The 13116-nt window shown below is 37.1% G+C and overlaps 1 protein-coding gene across 1 annotated transcript in view; it reads left to right on the top strand.

Moving 5' to 3' along the window:
• The window catches only part of LOC136261344 (protein patched homolog 1-like), a 52658-nt gene extending 44192 nt beyond the window's left edge, over positions 1 to 8466 (top strand). The window contains exons 7-10 of the mRNA XM_066055335.1: positions 208 to 438; positions 484 to 1329; positions 2420 to 3199; positions 8144 to 8466. Of these exons, the coding sequence (XP_065911407.1) occupies positions 208 to 438; positions 484 to 1329; positions 2420 to 3199; positions 8144 to 8242 (1956 nt within the window). The 3' untranslated portion in view covers positions 8243 to 8466. The remainder of the gene's footprint in view (positions 1 to 207; positions 439 to 483; positions 1330 to 2419; positions 3200 to 8143) is intronic.
• Positions 8467 to 13116: the final 4650 nt, after the last annotated feature.

Here is a 13116-nt window from a genome sequence, read left to right as displayed (position 1 = left end):
TTATTAGTATAATAAGCAATGTAGCTGTTTTATTAGTTTGATGTTACACAGCTCTAACATAAAGAACACAAGATTTATTTTGAATCTATGCTTATATTTCCAGAAACTATTGTCAAAGCATATTGATGAATTCCACATAAAGTTCTATATACCTCTGTTTTAACATTATGTTTGTAACATATCATCTATGTATATGTTCCCTAACAGATTTATCCATTTTTGGTGTTGGGACTTGGTGTTGATGATATGTTTGTCATTGTTGGTACATTCCTCGAGATTGAACAAGCAAAAGGCAGAAACACTCCAATCAAAGATTTGATCAAGGACACAATGATTGCTGTGGGACCCAGTATTACACTGACATCTGTCACTAACTTTGCTGGATTTCTGATGTGTTATATTATTCCTTACGATTTATTTAGAAATTTTGTAGTAGAGGTAAAGAAAAGTATGCACAATACCTCTATTAATTTTATTTTACAGGTTGCTATTGCTATTGTCCTAAACTACATAGGACTTGCCATTGGCATGCCTTGTTATCTTATAATAGATCACTACAGGTCCCATGGTAAACTGATGGATGTGTTGTGTTGTGTTCCTGTGTGGTGGCACAAAGAAAAAGATGATGCTGATAAAGAAGTTGATGAGAAAAAAGAAGAACCTGGTAAATCTGGTCATGTCTCCTCATGGATATCTCAAGCTACTGAAGAATATAACTCTTTCTTGACCTGGTTTGTTGTTAAGTACTACTCCCCATTTCTTCAGAACTACATTGTGAAAACTGTGGTCACAACTGGATTTTGTGTTCTTCTAGCAGTTGGAATTTGGGGCTGCACAACAGTTACCTATGATATTAGCTCTATAGACTTTAGTAAAGATGGTTCTGTCTACGTTGAATATGCTGAGATAGATCAAGACTATTTTCGAACTTTTCCATTTTCCATTGTCACCAAACAAATTAATTATCCTGGATTGCAGCCACAATTGTTGGAAATGGAAAGGAAAATCCTTAACCTTAGCAATATCCTGGCTCCTACAAATAACAATCGTTTATGGCTAAGAGTAATGATTGGGTATTTTCAAACTCTGAATGGTACAGTATGTCAGATAAATGACCCTGGTGTTCAAGGTCTTGTGACTGGAATTATTTCTGCTATCGATCCAATGTATTTTGAAAGTGAAACATCTTGTGTTCCTGTTGCTCCTCCACCTCTTCAATTTAGCCAAGAATGTTTATGTAATTATAACTTATTAACTGTTGAAGAGTTTAGAGGGAGAGAGTTTTCAGTTATTCCACGTGATAAATTTTATAATTACCTTACAATTTGGGTAAGTTGTACAGTTGTGTGTGTGTATGTGTGTTATATGTAATACGTAGTTGTAACACAGGCATGAGGGCTTTGCCTGATATGTGTGCCCAACTGCCCAAGGGTCACAGACCTAAGGGCCTAGGGCATACATTTCAGGCATACATTTCAGCCCTTGTTACAGCTAATGTGTAACACTTCCCATCTGTATCAGGCTGATAGCCTGTACAGGGCAATCAATCACTCAAGCCAATACGAGTGCAACCACTGGATATATTATATATGCATACAAATTTCAATTATGGATCAGCAGCTAGTAAATTCTGGCTCCATTCAGTTGCGATAAACGGAGAAATTCTAGAGATATCTTGGAGAATTTCGGTTACGCAAGTTTAATATGCTACTGAATCATTTATGGAATAATCACGGAGTTTACTAAAGACCTAGATAGGTAAGCTTGCTTGTAGAGTGGTCCTTCTTGCAGAGTGGTAACTTAGTGATGGGGGTGTGGTCCATTTTTGGAAACGTGCGGAAACGATTGGTGAATAAGCTATAGTATTAGTTCTCACCTTAGCCCAACATTTTTCAACTTGTAAGATAGCAAGGATAACAAGACGCTCTCCATCTGAATGGTTTTCATGGCAAAATCCAAGTTGTGCATACTAATCACATGAGTGTTAATCGATCCCCACAATCAATTTCGGCCTTAACGTCTATAAATTATAATTGCTGCCCAAATGTAGACCAGGTTACATTTTTTTATGTAGCCCAGACAGCTCCTTTGATCTGAGGTGTGAAAGTGTTATATGTAAAGCATGGCTACAAGTTATTAGCCTGCGCTGGCTTGGGTGATTGATCATACTGGCACCCTCTGCAGTGAAGCATTATGAATAACATTCTGATGGCTGTTAGCCCACGCTATTAAAATCACTATCAATCATCAGATACTGCATGTATAAAAGGAACAAGATGGGTGATTTGTAGTTCTGTCACCTTTCACTGTGTTAGGTTTTGCTGATATATACATCCTTAACCCTCAGGCTTGTGCTTCGGGTGTATATCAGCAAAGTGCCTTGCAGTCATGGTATAACTATTACATGTCTTTTCATTAGGCCACATTGGATCAAATCAATTTACAATTACTTCAAGCTTTCTTAAGTCCTGCACCACTAAATTATAATCCGCAAGATATACTAACTTTACAACAATCTGAACCGCTGTTGTATGCACAAACAAACCTGTATGTGGATGGTATACAAACATCTGATATTGCAGTGAGGCACATTGAAGATATTGAAGGCATTCTTGAGGATCTTGGAATTGATGGTTATAACATAGGAGAGGTCATTGGTAACTACTCACAGTTTCTTTCCTTGAGTAATGATATAATACTAGCAGCTGCCATTATTGCTATTTGTTGTTTTGTTGTGACGACGATATTCCTAATGGATATACACAGTGGAGTACTTATGGGAGGAATTTTAGTAGTCAATGGTGTCATGGTATATGGCTTTATAGGACATTTCAATATTGATATAAATTTTTTCGCAGCAGCAGTGTTCCTTGCCGGTATTGCTCTTGGTGTAGAATTTACTGCACCATTAGCATTTTATTTCCTTAAAGCTACTGCAGGAGCTGACAAAACTGTGTCTAAATCATGGTGGTTAACCAAACACAATGAAAGAATGCACAAGGCACTGGAACATCGTTTTACAGCCATCTTTAATGGATCAGTAACCACCTTCGTTGGAGTTGCAATACTATTCTTTGCACCTGTCAGGTTCCTTCGAGTATATTTCTTTGGAGTATTGATGATTGTTGTGGTAATTGGAGTGCTTAATGGTCTCCTGTTTCTACCAGTGTTGCTGTCTCTTATTGGACCTTTTCCTCAAGTAAGTGTCTCGATCAAGGTGGGTTTCTGAGGTTTCAACAGAAACCCCCTTTAAAATTTAGTCCAGTGGTAATTTTACTATTACAATGAAACCTCATTAATGGGGTCACCTTTGGGACCCACAATTAGTGGCCCCATTAGTGAGGTGGCCTTATCACTGAAAATCCCATTAATGTGGTCATAAATCAAAGTGGCTTTATTTATCTAGGCTTCCAACAAACCAAGTTGCTGTAACAGCAATTTACAACTGGCACACATAGTTTCATCACAGTGAAAAGTACCAATTATTGAGCATTACTTGAGGCATAATGGCTGGTATAAGCATGAACTATATTATAGGCGCAACTATTGGGAATTAAATTAGGTACTTAGGAGCAGCAACTTGTAGTGATACCTGCTCAACTAGCCTCTTTATTGACGGATATTGTGTTAGTTTCACCAGTTTGGTCCTGTGGTATGTGGCCACTGGCCTTATTAATGAGGTGGGCCCTATTAACGAAAATTAAATTAATGGAATAGTATGGAAGGACTTTATAACAAGGTGGCCTTATTATGAGGTGGCCACTAAGTGAGATTTCACTGTACTGTGTTGACAATTTATATAATAGCAGAAAGTTGTATACCACTGTATTTCAGTAACATGCATGTGTGCATTTAACTTACATCCATTATAGATCTTAAATCCTCACCAACACTTTACCTTTTCACTTATCTTTAAAAATTTCTGGGCATCAACTGAAGCTAGTGTGTACTGTATATTAACCTATAGGCTACTTTTAGTTAACAGATTACAATCACAGTAAATCTGGTCCAATACTTTAAACCAACTAGACTTTTGGTGATTCCAGGGCCTAGCTACTTAGATTCAACCTCGGTACTTATAAAGTTATTTTTTCTGGAGACTCGTCCTCCAGACACTTATTATTTTATTTCTTATCTAAAATACATTCTATATTAATTTTCTGAAATCCTCTTTTAAAAGTCCTAGATCCGCCACTGCATAATTATTAGAAATGCTATACCATATGTTCAATGTGTTTGTGACAAAATGTTCATGGTAACGCAAATAATCAATTATCGTCAATTTCATCAAAACCATCATAACTTTGTAAGTGAACAACCTATGAAGGAGATGACTAAAACGCAGAACAGACTGGGAAAATGGACTTGCAAATGGACTGGTACTCCAAATGTCCATCACAGTTACCCACTCCAAAACAATATCAGACACTGCAGTGACTAAATAAACCTCTGAACATCTCAATGCTTGCTTCAGCCAATATTAAGCACTGCACTTAAAACTGCTCTTGAACTTTATTCTTTTTGTGCTGAATAAAAAAATACATTCTTCATGGCGTAACAGTGTAATGCTGTAAACAAGCAGATACAAGCTTCAAGACTTGTTGAAGAGACACTGTTACTAATAGATTTGTGTTCAGGTTAATTCTGCAATTAGTTTCGTGGCTACTTCTCAGTGTAACAGGTGACAGGAGGTGATGAACAGGCTTCAAAGTCACACCACGTTGTACTTCATCAGCTTGTAAGGCTGACTGCAACAATAAATTTGTGCTACGTTAATCAAGACACATGGTAGTGTGTCATGTAGCCAAGAAAGCCGGCGCGCCACATCGTGAGTATATTTACAGGAAGAAATAAAACATAGATTTCACACATACATAGCTCCATGCTCCCTTCTTGAATTGGAATCATTTTTATACTGCAAATGCCCTCCACCTTCAGGATCCCACATACCAAATTTGAGCAAGATTGCTTAACGCAATCGTGAAATATAAGCCTTCAAAATTCGGCTTAATTTCTTCGTTTTTTTCTTTGTTTAGGGGGCTCGGGGGGCTTAAATGCAAATGTGTAGCTCAATTGTCTTGAACTTTGGTGCACTTTAAGAACGTATTGCAGCACAATCATGTACCAAGTTTGGTGCAAATCTGGTTATTATTCATAGAACTATGGACTGTTATTTGCATTAAAAAAGGCCGACTTGTTGTCACACCTACAGGGTAAACCACTTATGGGAATAACTTGAAAATCGGTATGAATATAGGTTAACTATCATAGCTCAAACCTTTTGTGGTTTAAAAGAAATTGCAGTGACAGCTACAGAGTTGCAAGGCAAAAATCAAACAACTGTAAATCGCGGGGTTGAATTACCGTTGAAATAGTCTAATAGAGCGGGGTAAAAAAAGTGCATAAAAAATGTCGAAAAAGTTACTGACCAATGTTCGAACCAGGGACCTCCATACTGAACACCCAAATCCTTAACCACTGAGCTGCTGTTATCACAGCTGATCATCTTACTTTATTTCTACTGTATAAATGAAAATTCTAGCTAAAATTTACTCAATAGTCAAGTTCATAATTTCATAGATCTACCAAAGTAAAATCTAGATTGTTCTAGAGCATTCTACAAAAATTATGAAAGTATATAGCCATGTCGTGCGGCCAAGTAAAGCTTGTGTGGGCAGGCAACATACTCGTTTTATGGAAACAGAAAATGCCGTTTTCATGCATCCGTTGCAGCCTCTCTACAGGTGAGACCCGGCCTTCGATATGCAACAGCTAATAATGAGGATGGAGCTCGTGTAGACGTTTATGCTTCAGGATTTTTGGGGAGGTAAGCAAACATTTGAAGGCATTGTTTTTGATGTCAAAGATAAGGCTATTGTACCTTCATATCGTGGTAGCCAAGTATCCTCACTGTAGTTTATCGACGTTTTGGAGGCATTAGAAGCAACGGAAGTATGGCCACGCAGTCTTCTATGATTCCTGTAGTAAAGGGAAAAAAGTCAAAAGGAATTATCAAGGTCAATCATAGGCTGGCCTTGGAACTAGCAATTACAAAAAAAAGTGATATCCGCACAAAAACAGCCAAGCTGTGAAAAAGGTGCAGCCTTAAAAAGCCTGGGTGAAAAAAGTTGTGAAATCAAAGGTGGCAGCCAACAAATGGCTGCAATGATGTTAATGCTAATAAATTTAATAATGGCTGTGCATTGTTAAAATTTATTAGTATTAACATCATTGCAGCCATTTGTTAGTGCCACCTTTGATTTCACAACTTTTTTCATCCAGGATTTGTAAGGCCGCACCTTTTTTCACAGCTTGGCCGTTTTTGTGCAGTTATAATTCAACCATGTTTACAGTACTGATAGTGACAATTTCACCCATGACTGCTATCACTAAACCCTAATTTTAAGTGCAGGGCTTTTTGTTGTTGTTGGCTCAAATACGCTTTAAAATCACGTTCTAAAGCTTGTGTAAGACATTTGTTGTACCGTTTAGATAAGGATTTCACGGAATGCATGGCACCATATATATTAAGCATAGCCACAAAGCGTAATATATCAGTTATATAACACAGCACAGCACTTTTGATCTCTACCACTAATGTAGTATATTTTATGATAGTTGTTTACAAAGTTTTAGATGAAAATTTCAAATAGGGAATGGGATTACTGAAAAAATCCATAGTTAAACTCACAGTCAGCTGAAAACACTGCCCATAACTGGCTTTTTGGGTATCTGTGCCTGCTCTATTAGAGTGTTTCTGTTTGCTTCAATAATTCTTGTAGGCTTTACTATAGCCTAGAACAACAGATAACATAACTGCAAATTTGACCAAACCGTACAACTTTAAATGAATTATGCATACACAGCTAATCTATGATCACATCATATTCACTAAAAGCATTTATGTATGCTTGCAGGTAGATATGAATGCATGTTCACATGAACACATGTGCCATAGGTGGTGGAGACAGGGGGGCCATGGCCCCCCCACTTTTATGGGACAAAAGAAAAGATCGAGATACTCTAATAGAACAGTCAGGATCTAGACACTCTAATATAGCAGTCACAGTATTCAGAGAAGCAGTGTAGCAAGCTACTTCGCTACCTACGTATGTGTAGTTATAAATAAGGAGATACATTTGGTGGAGGGCAGCTATTGTCAGCAGGTAGTTACCTTTTCTTTTTTTATTTGTTTTCACCTTTCAGCTGGCCTGGCCCCCTCACTCTTTGGCCTGCTCCACCGCCCTTGACATGTGCACACGCATGTTCACATACACACACATGAATGCTCTCACAGGATTTCCCATGTATGCTGCATAGCCAAGTGGCCAAAGCATTGGCATGGTAATCAAAAGGTTCTAGGATTGGTGCCTGGCTATGCCAAATTGGTGTTGTTGTTTCCTTAAGCAAGAAACTTTACTCACATAGCTACAATCTACCCAGAATGGGGACCTGGTAGCCTGGTATCAACTGGGGAAACAGCCCACCCAGCTGTAACATCAATAGGTATCTGGTGTATACTAGGGAAGAAGTGTCCTTGTCTCGCTTAGCGGTGTTGGAGTTATTCATTCCACAACCTCTCTCCATGAGACCTGCTATAGGTTACTAGTCCTGCCCCAGGAAGATTTCTGTGCACAAGACTCAAGTGCCTGAGTGGTGCACAGGCATCCCAGTGCTGGGTGGCTCTGGCTGCTGGAGGCTTTGCCTTTTGAATATCCTGGCAATGACAATTAAAATGTTTTAAAATGAATATCCATCACAATGACTTTAGTTGTATTAGTATATAGCAATCTCTTTTTAGAGTTAGCAACTAAAATTTTCACCAATTTTTCATTTATATAATTAGCAAGCCCCATGCTTTTGTGTCAACTGGCTGTGTGTGCCAAACATAGTGAAAGACTAGCTAAACGGCCTAAACCCAAAACTTAAATTCTTTCACTATGCACTTTTTGATCATGTCTTCTGCTGTAGGAACTTGTAGATAGATGGCATGACAAGCAAGGAAGAAGGGTTGGGTTGTATGTATTCCTAGTTTAACTAGTACAGGTATATACACATGTTGCAGATCTTTCTTATTGTATTGTACAAGATACTTGTAGTTTTCCATGTGGTAGGACATCTCAATTGATCATTTTTTTTCCAGGTATCACCTATTGATACACATCCACCAATGGATGCGCAAAACCCCATTACTGAGGAAGAACTGAAAGATAAGGAAGCTTCTACTGCTTTCACATATTGAAGTCTTGATTCTGTGAAACAACAGTAGTATACACATACACATACATATAGCTACTAGTTGCTAAAAGAACTCTTAATGTTTGAACTTATTTTAGGTCAGCATTATAGCTTGTTCACATGCATACACCAGTTTGATTGTCAAGGGACCATGTAGCTGAGTAGTTATAGATGTCATAGATGCACATTAAGCATACATATTAGTTGGTATTTTGATATCTAATTGAGTATATACGTATAATGCATGCAGCTTCTATATTCATGGAGGGAGTGCACTTTATCTGCAAAGCAAAGCACTATTGGGCAGAAACCATGCCATTTCAACTCTAGAATTGCCATTGATCAATAACAATTGGTGGTTAACTTTCAGTATTTTTTCAAACTGTGATATATGCTGTGGCTGTTGATCTTTAGAACAGTTCCCAAAAATATTTGCAACTTCTCCATTGAATTGTTCTTATAGTGACTCGTGCCTAACATGTCTATATCCTCTGTAGTGACTATACGTATAAAATCTGTAGGGGCTGATATTATATAAGTCTATACTGTCTGTAGTATGCATTTAACCTGTATACTAACCGACATATCTACTGTCTATAGCAACTGTTGTCTATGCTAACTAAAATTCCCAGTCTGTAGAGCATATAAGCAAGCTAGTTGTGTAGCTGAGTAACTATTACGACAATTCTGCATATATACATATTAGTTGGTAATTTTTAAGATTAGCTGGACCACTGTATCTATACACATTGCACTCGAGAAGTATCTGCACTAACATACTGCAACATTGTGCTGCTCATGCATAATATAAATGAATCGCAAATATTGCAGGAAATTGCTGCTGGCAATAGTGAATTTTGTTAGACTATTTCATTATAGTTTAGTTTTGGAATTATAGTTTAGTTCAGTCGTAAACTTTAGATAAGTTAGTTTTGTTTTATATATATAAAATAGGGTTATGTTTAGTTTTTTGTGTTGGTAAGTAACTATATAGCTATAATACTGATTAGGTATACTGCGTGGTACACTGATCTAGTTGCATGCATAGCTTCAACAGTTTATAGAGCAGTGCCAATTTATACTATATTGTTCTTTAGTACTGCCATAACTATAGAGCATGCTTTATCATTTCCCACTGATGACCATAATGAATGTCTATATAGTGTGATATTACAGTGAAGCCTGTGTACAAACAGTCTGGGACCAACCATGGGTGATTGCAATGAAACCAGGAAATAAAGGTACCTCAGTGAGGATCTGGACTCTAACTTGGGACGATGGTGATGGTCCCAAGTATCCTTTTAAGCATGTAATATGACCCTGAAAATTCAAGACATGCACCTTGATATATACACTTGATCGTTGGCTTTTTGCAGTCCTTAATACACAGAATTCACCGTATCCGGCATGGTAGCTAGTCCTAATTTTCCAGTGTGCTAATTTGGGATCATTGTCAAGTCAGAGTCCTGGGGTGTCCTCATTTTCAATGCATGTCCTGATTAAAAGGTGTTACTGCATGTAAAGCATGTTTTTCAGTCTAGCTAAATGCCTTCCTTTGTTAATGCACAATATATGAATTATAGTATTTTTTGTCCTGGCAATTTGCAGTCTTACTTTTTTAGGGTGGCACTGAATTACTCCAGGAACCATTGCAGTGAGTGCTGCATCAATCTTCATATATAGTTTTTCAGCCTTATAGAGGAACTGAACTGCTTAATTGGTAATAAGTGTCACCACCTGTGTTGGTGAATTTTGTCTTACTACACCAAGAACTGTGTAAATTTCTCCTGTAGCTATATGTTATATGAAAACTATCATTTTTGCATGTGAACATAGCTGCATGTTTGCATGAAAGTCAGACACTCTTTGAAAATGCTTAAACTATATTGTGTGACCCCAGCCTTGATCAGATGGAATATATATAGTCAGTTTCCTATCAATACATTCACTTTTATGGTATTCAAACGCATTACCACATGGAGATAAGAATTTGGTTGAGACCTATTTGCACATGCATATAATGGATGGTTATTATGTTGGTTGCTGTGTGCCCACCCCTGGGAGTAGTGACTAGCTACAACATGTACCCTTATTTGTCATGCATGCATGAGAATAATACATTTAAACATTTTCTAATATGTGATGAGTCTTCTTCAACTGACATCGATAATATGAAATGAATAGTCTTTTAGATTTGACTCTATAGCTCAAACTTTGTCATCTGCTATAGTACGTATGTACAAGTTGAGCTGGATCCTGAAAAACAACTAAAAATTAAAAGTGGATATTTTATAGCTAACATTTCAGCCAACCAGATAGTTAGTGGTGGCAGGTACGGTTTGGCTCCATTACAAGTTTGGGAAAGGGCTGCAGTAGCTAACTATTTTTTACAGCTAGCTGTAACCTGAGGGTATGCATAATGATTGAAGTAAGTACTTCTTGTATATTGCCATGATTGTCCAAACAGTTAAAGTAAAGGGAGGGCCTGTGTGACAATGCAAAGTACCAGTAAAAGGGATTTCTGACTATCTAGTGGGATCTTGGGCATACTCCTCCAGACAAAATTTTGAAATGTAGTATGCCAAGATTGAACCTGAAAGTAATTTTAGAGAAAATTGAGAGATCTGGAAGCAAGCTGAAGGGACAAAATTTAAAATAAGAACTACGTATATTGTAATTTATACATGCACGCACTCAAGTTTGTTTTATTGAATTTTTAGAAAGAAACTAAAACTAGGATTAATTGTAAGGCAATTTTTTAAGTTAAAGAGTAGACAACGAAATAGAAAAAAAGTAAAAATGGCTATCTTAAGATCGGACCATGAGATACCTCTCTGTAGTAAAATTGTAAAAGAGTTAAGATGTATACAACACGTAAGTATATATAACTTTGAATTTATACTTTTCTGTGGTAAAGCTGGCTATTTGTCTAAATTTTACAACTATACAGCCCAATCATCATTTACAACTAGCCAAAAGCCACTTACAACTAGCTTTTTGGCTACACTGAACTAGCCTCCTTTTTTTAGCCCCTGAGTGAATGTCACTACAAAATGTAGTGAAGGTCACTAGCTACTCATGGCTGCCACACTGAATAGCTACTCGCTATTTTTATAATGACGTTCACTTACTTCACTACTAATTTTTTACAGTATATGCATGCATGTATTCTTTCTCCTACAGTTCATACAGCCACACATAGAAACTAGATCAGCAAAACATTACACATGTACTGTAATTATTAAAAGAACATACTTAGTAGCACAAGAAGGATTGTAAGAAATGGCTGAGTCTCACTTGCAGTTTAGCCATTGATTGTGCTATAACGTTTCTGTATAGAGTGTTTGCAGGTTGACCATCAGTGGCATATCTACAGTAGGGCTTAGTAGGGCCTAGGGCCTGCTAAACTTGGCTAGTGCCCCGGCTACCAAACTGAAGACTACGAAACCCACAATCACCAGCTTTTCATGAGTCACATTGCATTATCTAACAAGTGAAACTTATTCTATAAATAATTATATATATCCCTTTGAGAACCAAATTAATTTTCAAGAGTAACTTTGTGTTAAAAGGAAAGCACTGATCTTCTGTGAAATGAAGACAAATTATGCTTGGCTAAATTAATTACCAAATTATTAGTATTGAGCTGTCAGGAAGTCAATAATTACAATGATTCTAATTAACGCCCACCAATCAAGCACATTATTAAATTACTTGTTGGTGATATTGATAAGGACTAGTGTTCTTGTAGTTTGTAATCATCATACTTGCAGTGTTTCATCATGTATATAAGGTGTATAGTGTTACGGCCTTGTTCTAGCTAATTTATTTATGTAGCTAGCTATCTAATTCGAAGGGGTGGCACCCAAAAGGCTAGGCCTGCACGAGGGTGCTTCCCTAATGTTGTTCATGTTACTGTACAATTTGAACAGGTTAAATATATAAATAAACTACTTCATAAAAATTTAAAAGCATGTTTTTTTATAGCTGAAATGGCCTTAGATACCTTTTTGCAGCCGTCGAAATTCAAAATTTTCTGGGTGGGGAGATACCCCTGCCTTCAGCAGCATATACAGTGTCCTAGCTGAGGCCCTAGCTGTGCCCTACCAATAGGGAAAGTCTAGATACGCCACTGCTGACCATGTAACCATGCAACCTGAACAAACACTCTCTATAAATTATACAGAAACATTATAGCACAATCAATGGCTAAACTGCAAGTGAATTTTTGGCTGTGCCTGCTGCATCAAAGGAGAGTTATCACTACACAAATCACATGGAAGTTATGGTAGTACAGAGCAGTACGTATATATTTGAAATGCATAATATACTTTTGCACATATATATAAATATATGTATACTTTCTAAGTGACTTTTTTTCATATTACATTATTACAAACCCTTAAATAACCTTTTTACAGATGTAGCCAGCCACTTCATTCATTTCAACACCTAGTTCCCTCAGTACTGCCACCATAGTTCTCATATATACCAACTGGCATTGGGATGAGTTTCTAACCAGTAACTGAGCATTTTAGACTATGTCATTATCATTACTCGCTTTGATGATGTCAAGTTGCTGCCACACTGGCTGCCGATGATCATCATCAGTGACCTCAACTCCCACTCATTTTCCTGTTATACCCTATTCTGAAAAGGACATTGTTTACGCAGTAGCCGGACAAATTGTAATGAACTTTTATTGCATGTAGAGAACATGCACTTTAGTTTTTTGTAGCTGTATCTACAGTGATTAATTTAATTATGTGGTTAACATCATTTTCAACATACAGTAGCTATATTATCATTTCAATAACGATGATCATGTATTCTCTTTAAGCGCATAATTATAGCTATACTTCACTATAGCTAGCTGTT

This window comes from Dysidea avara, chromosome 7 (assembly GCF_963678975.1).
Source record: "Dysidea avara chromosome 7, odDysAvar1.4, whole genome shotgun sequence".
In the NCBI taxonomy this organism is placed as follows: domain Eukaryota; kingdom Metazoa; phylum Porifera; class Demospongiae; order Dictyoceratida; family Dysideidae; genus Dysidea; species Dysidea avara.
This window is presented reverse-complemented; position numbering and strand designations above follow the sequence as displayed.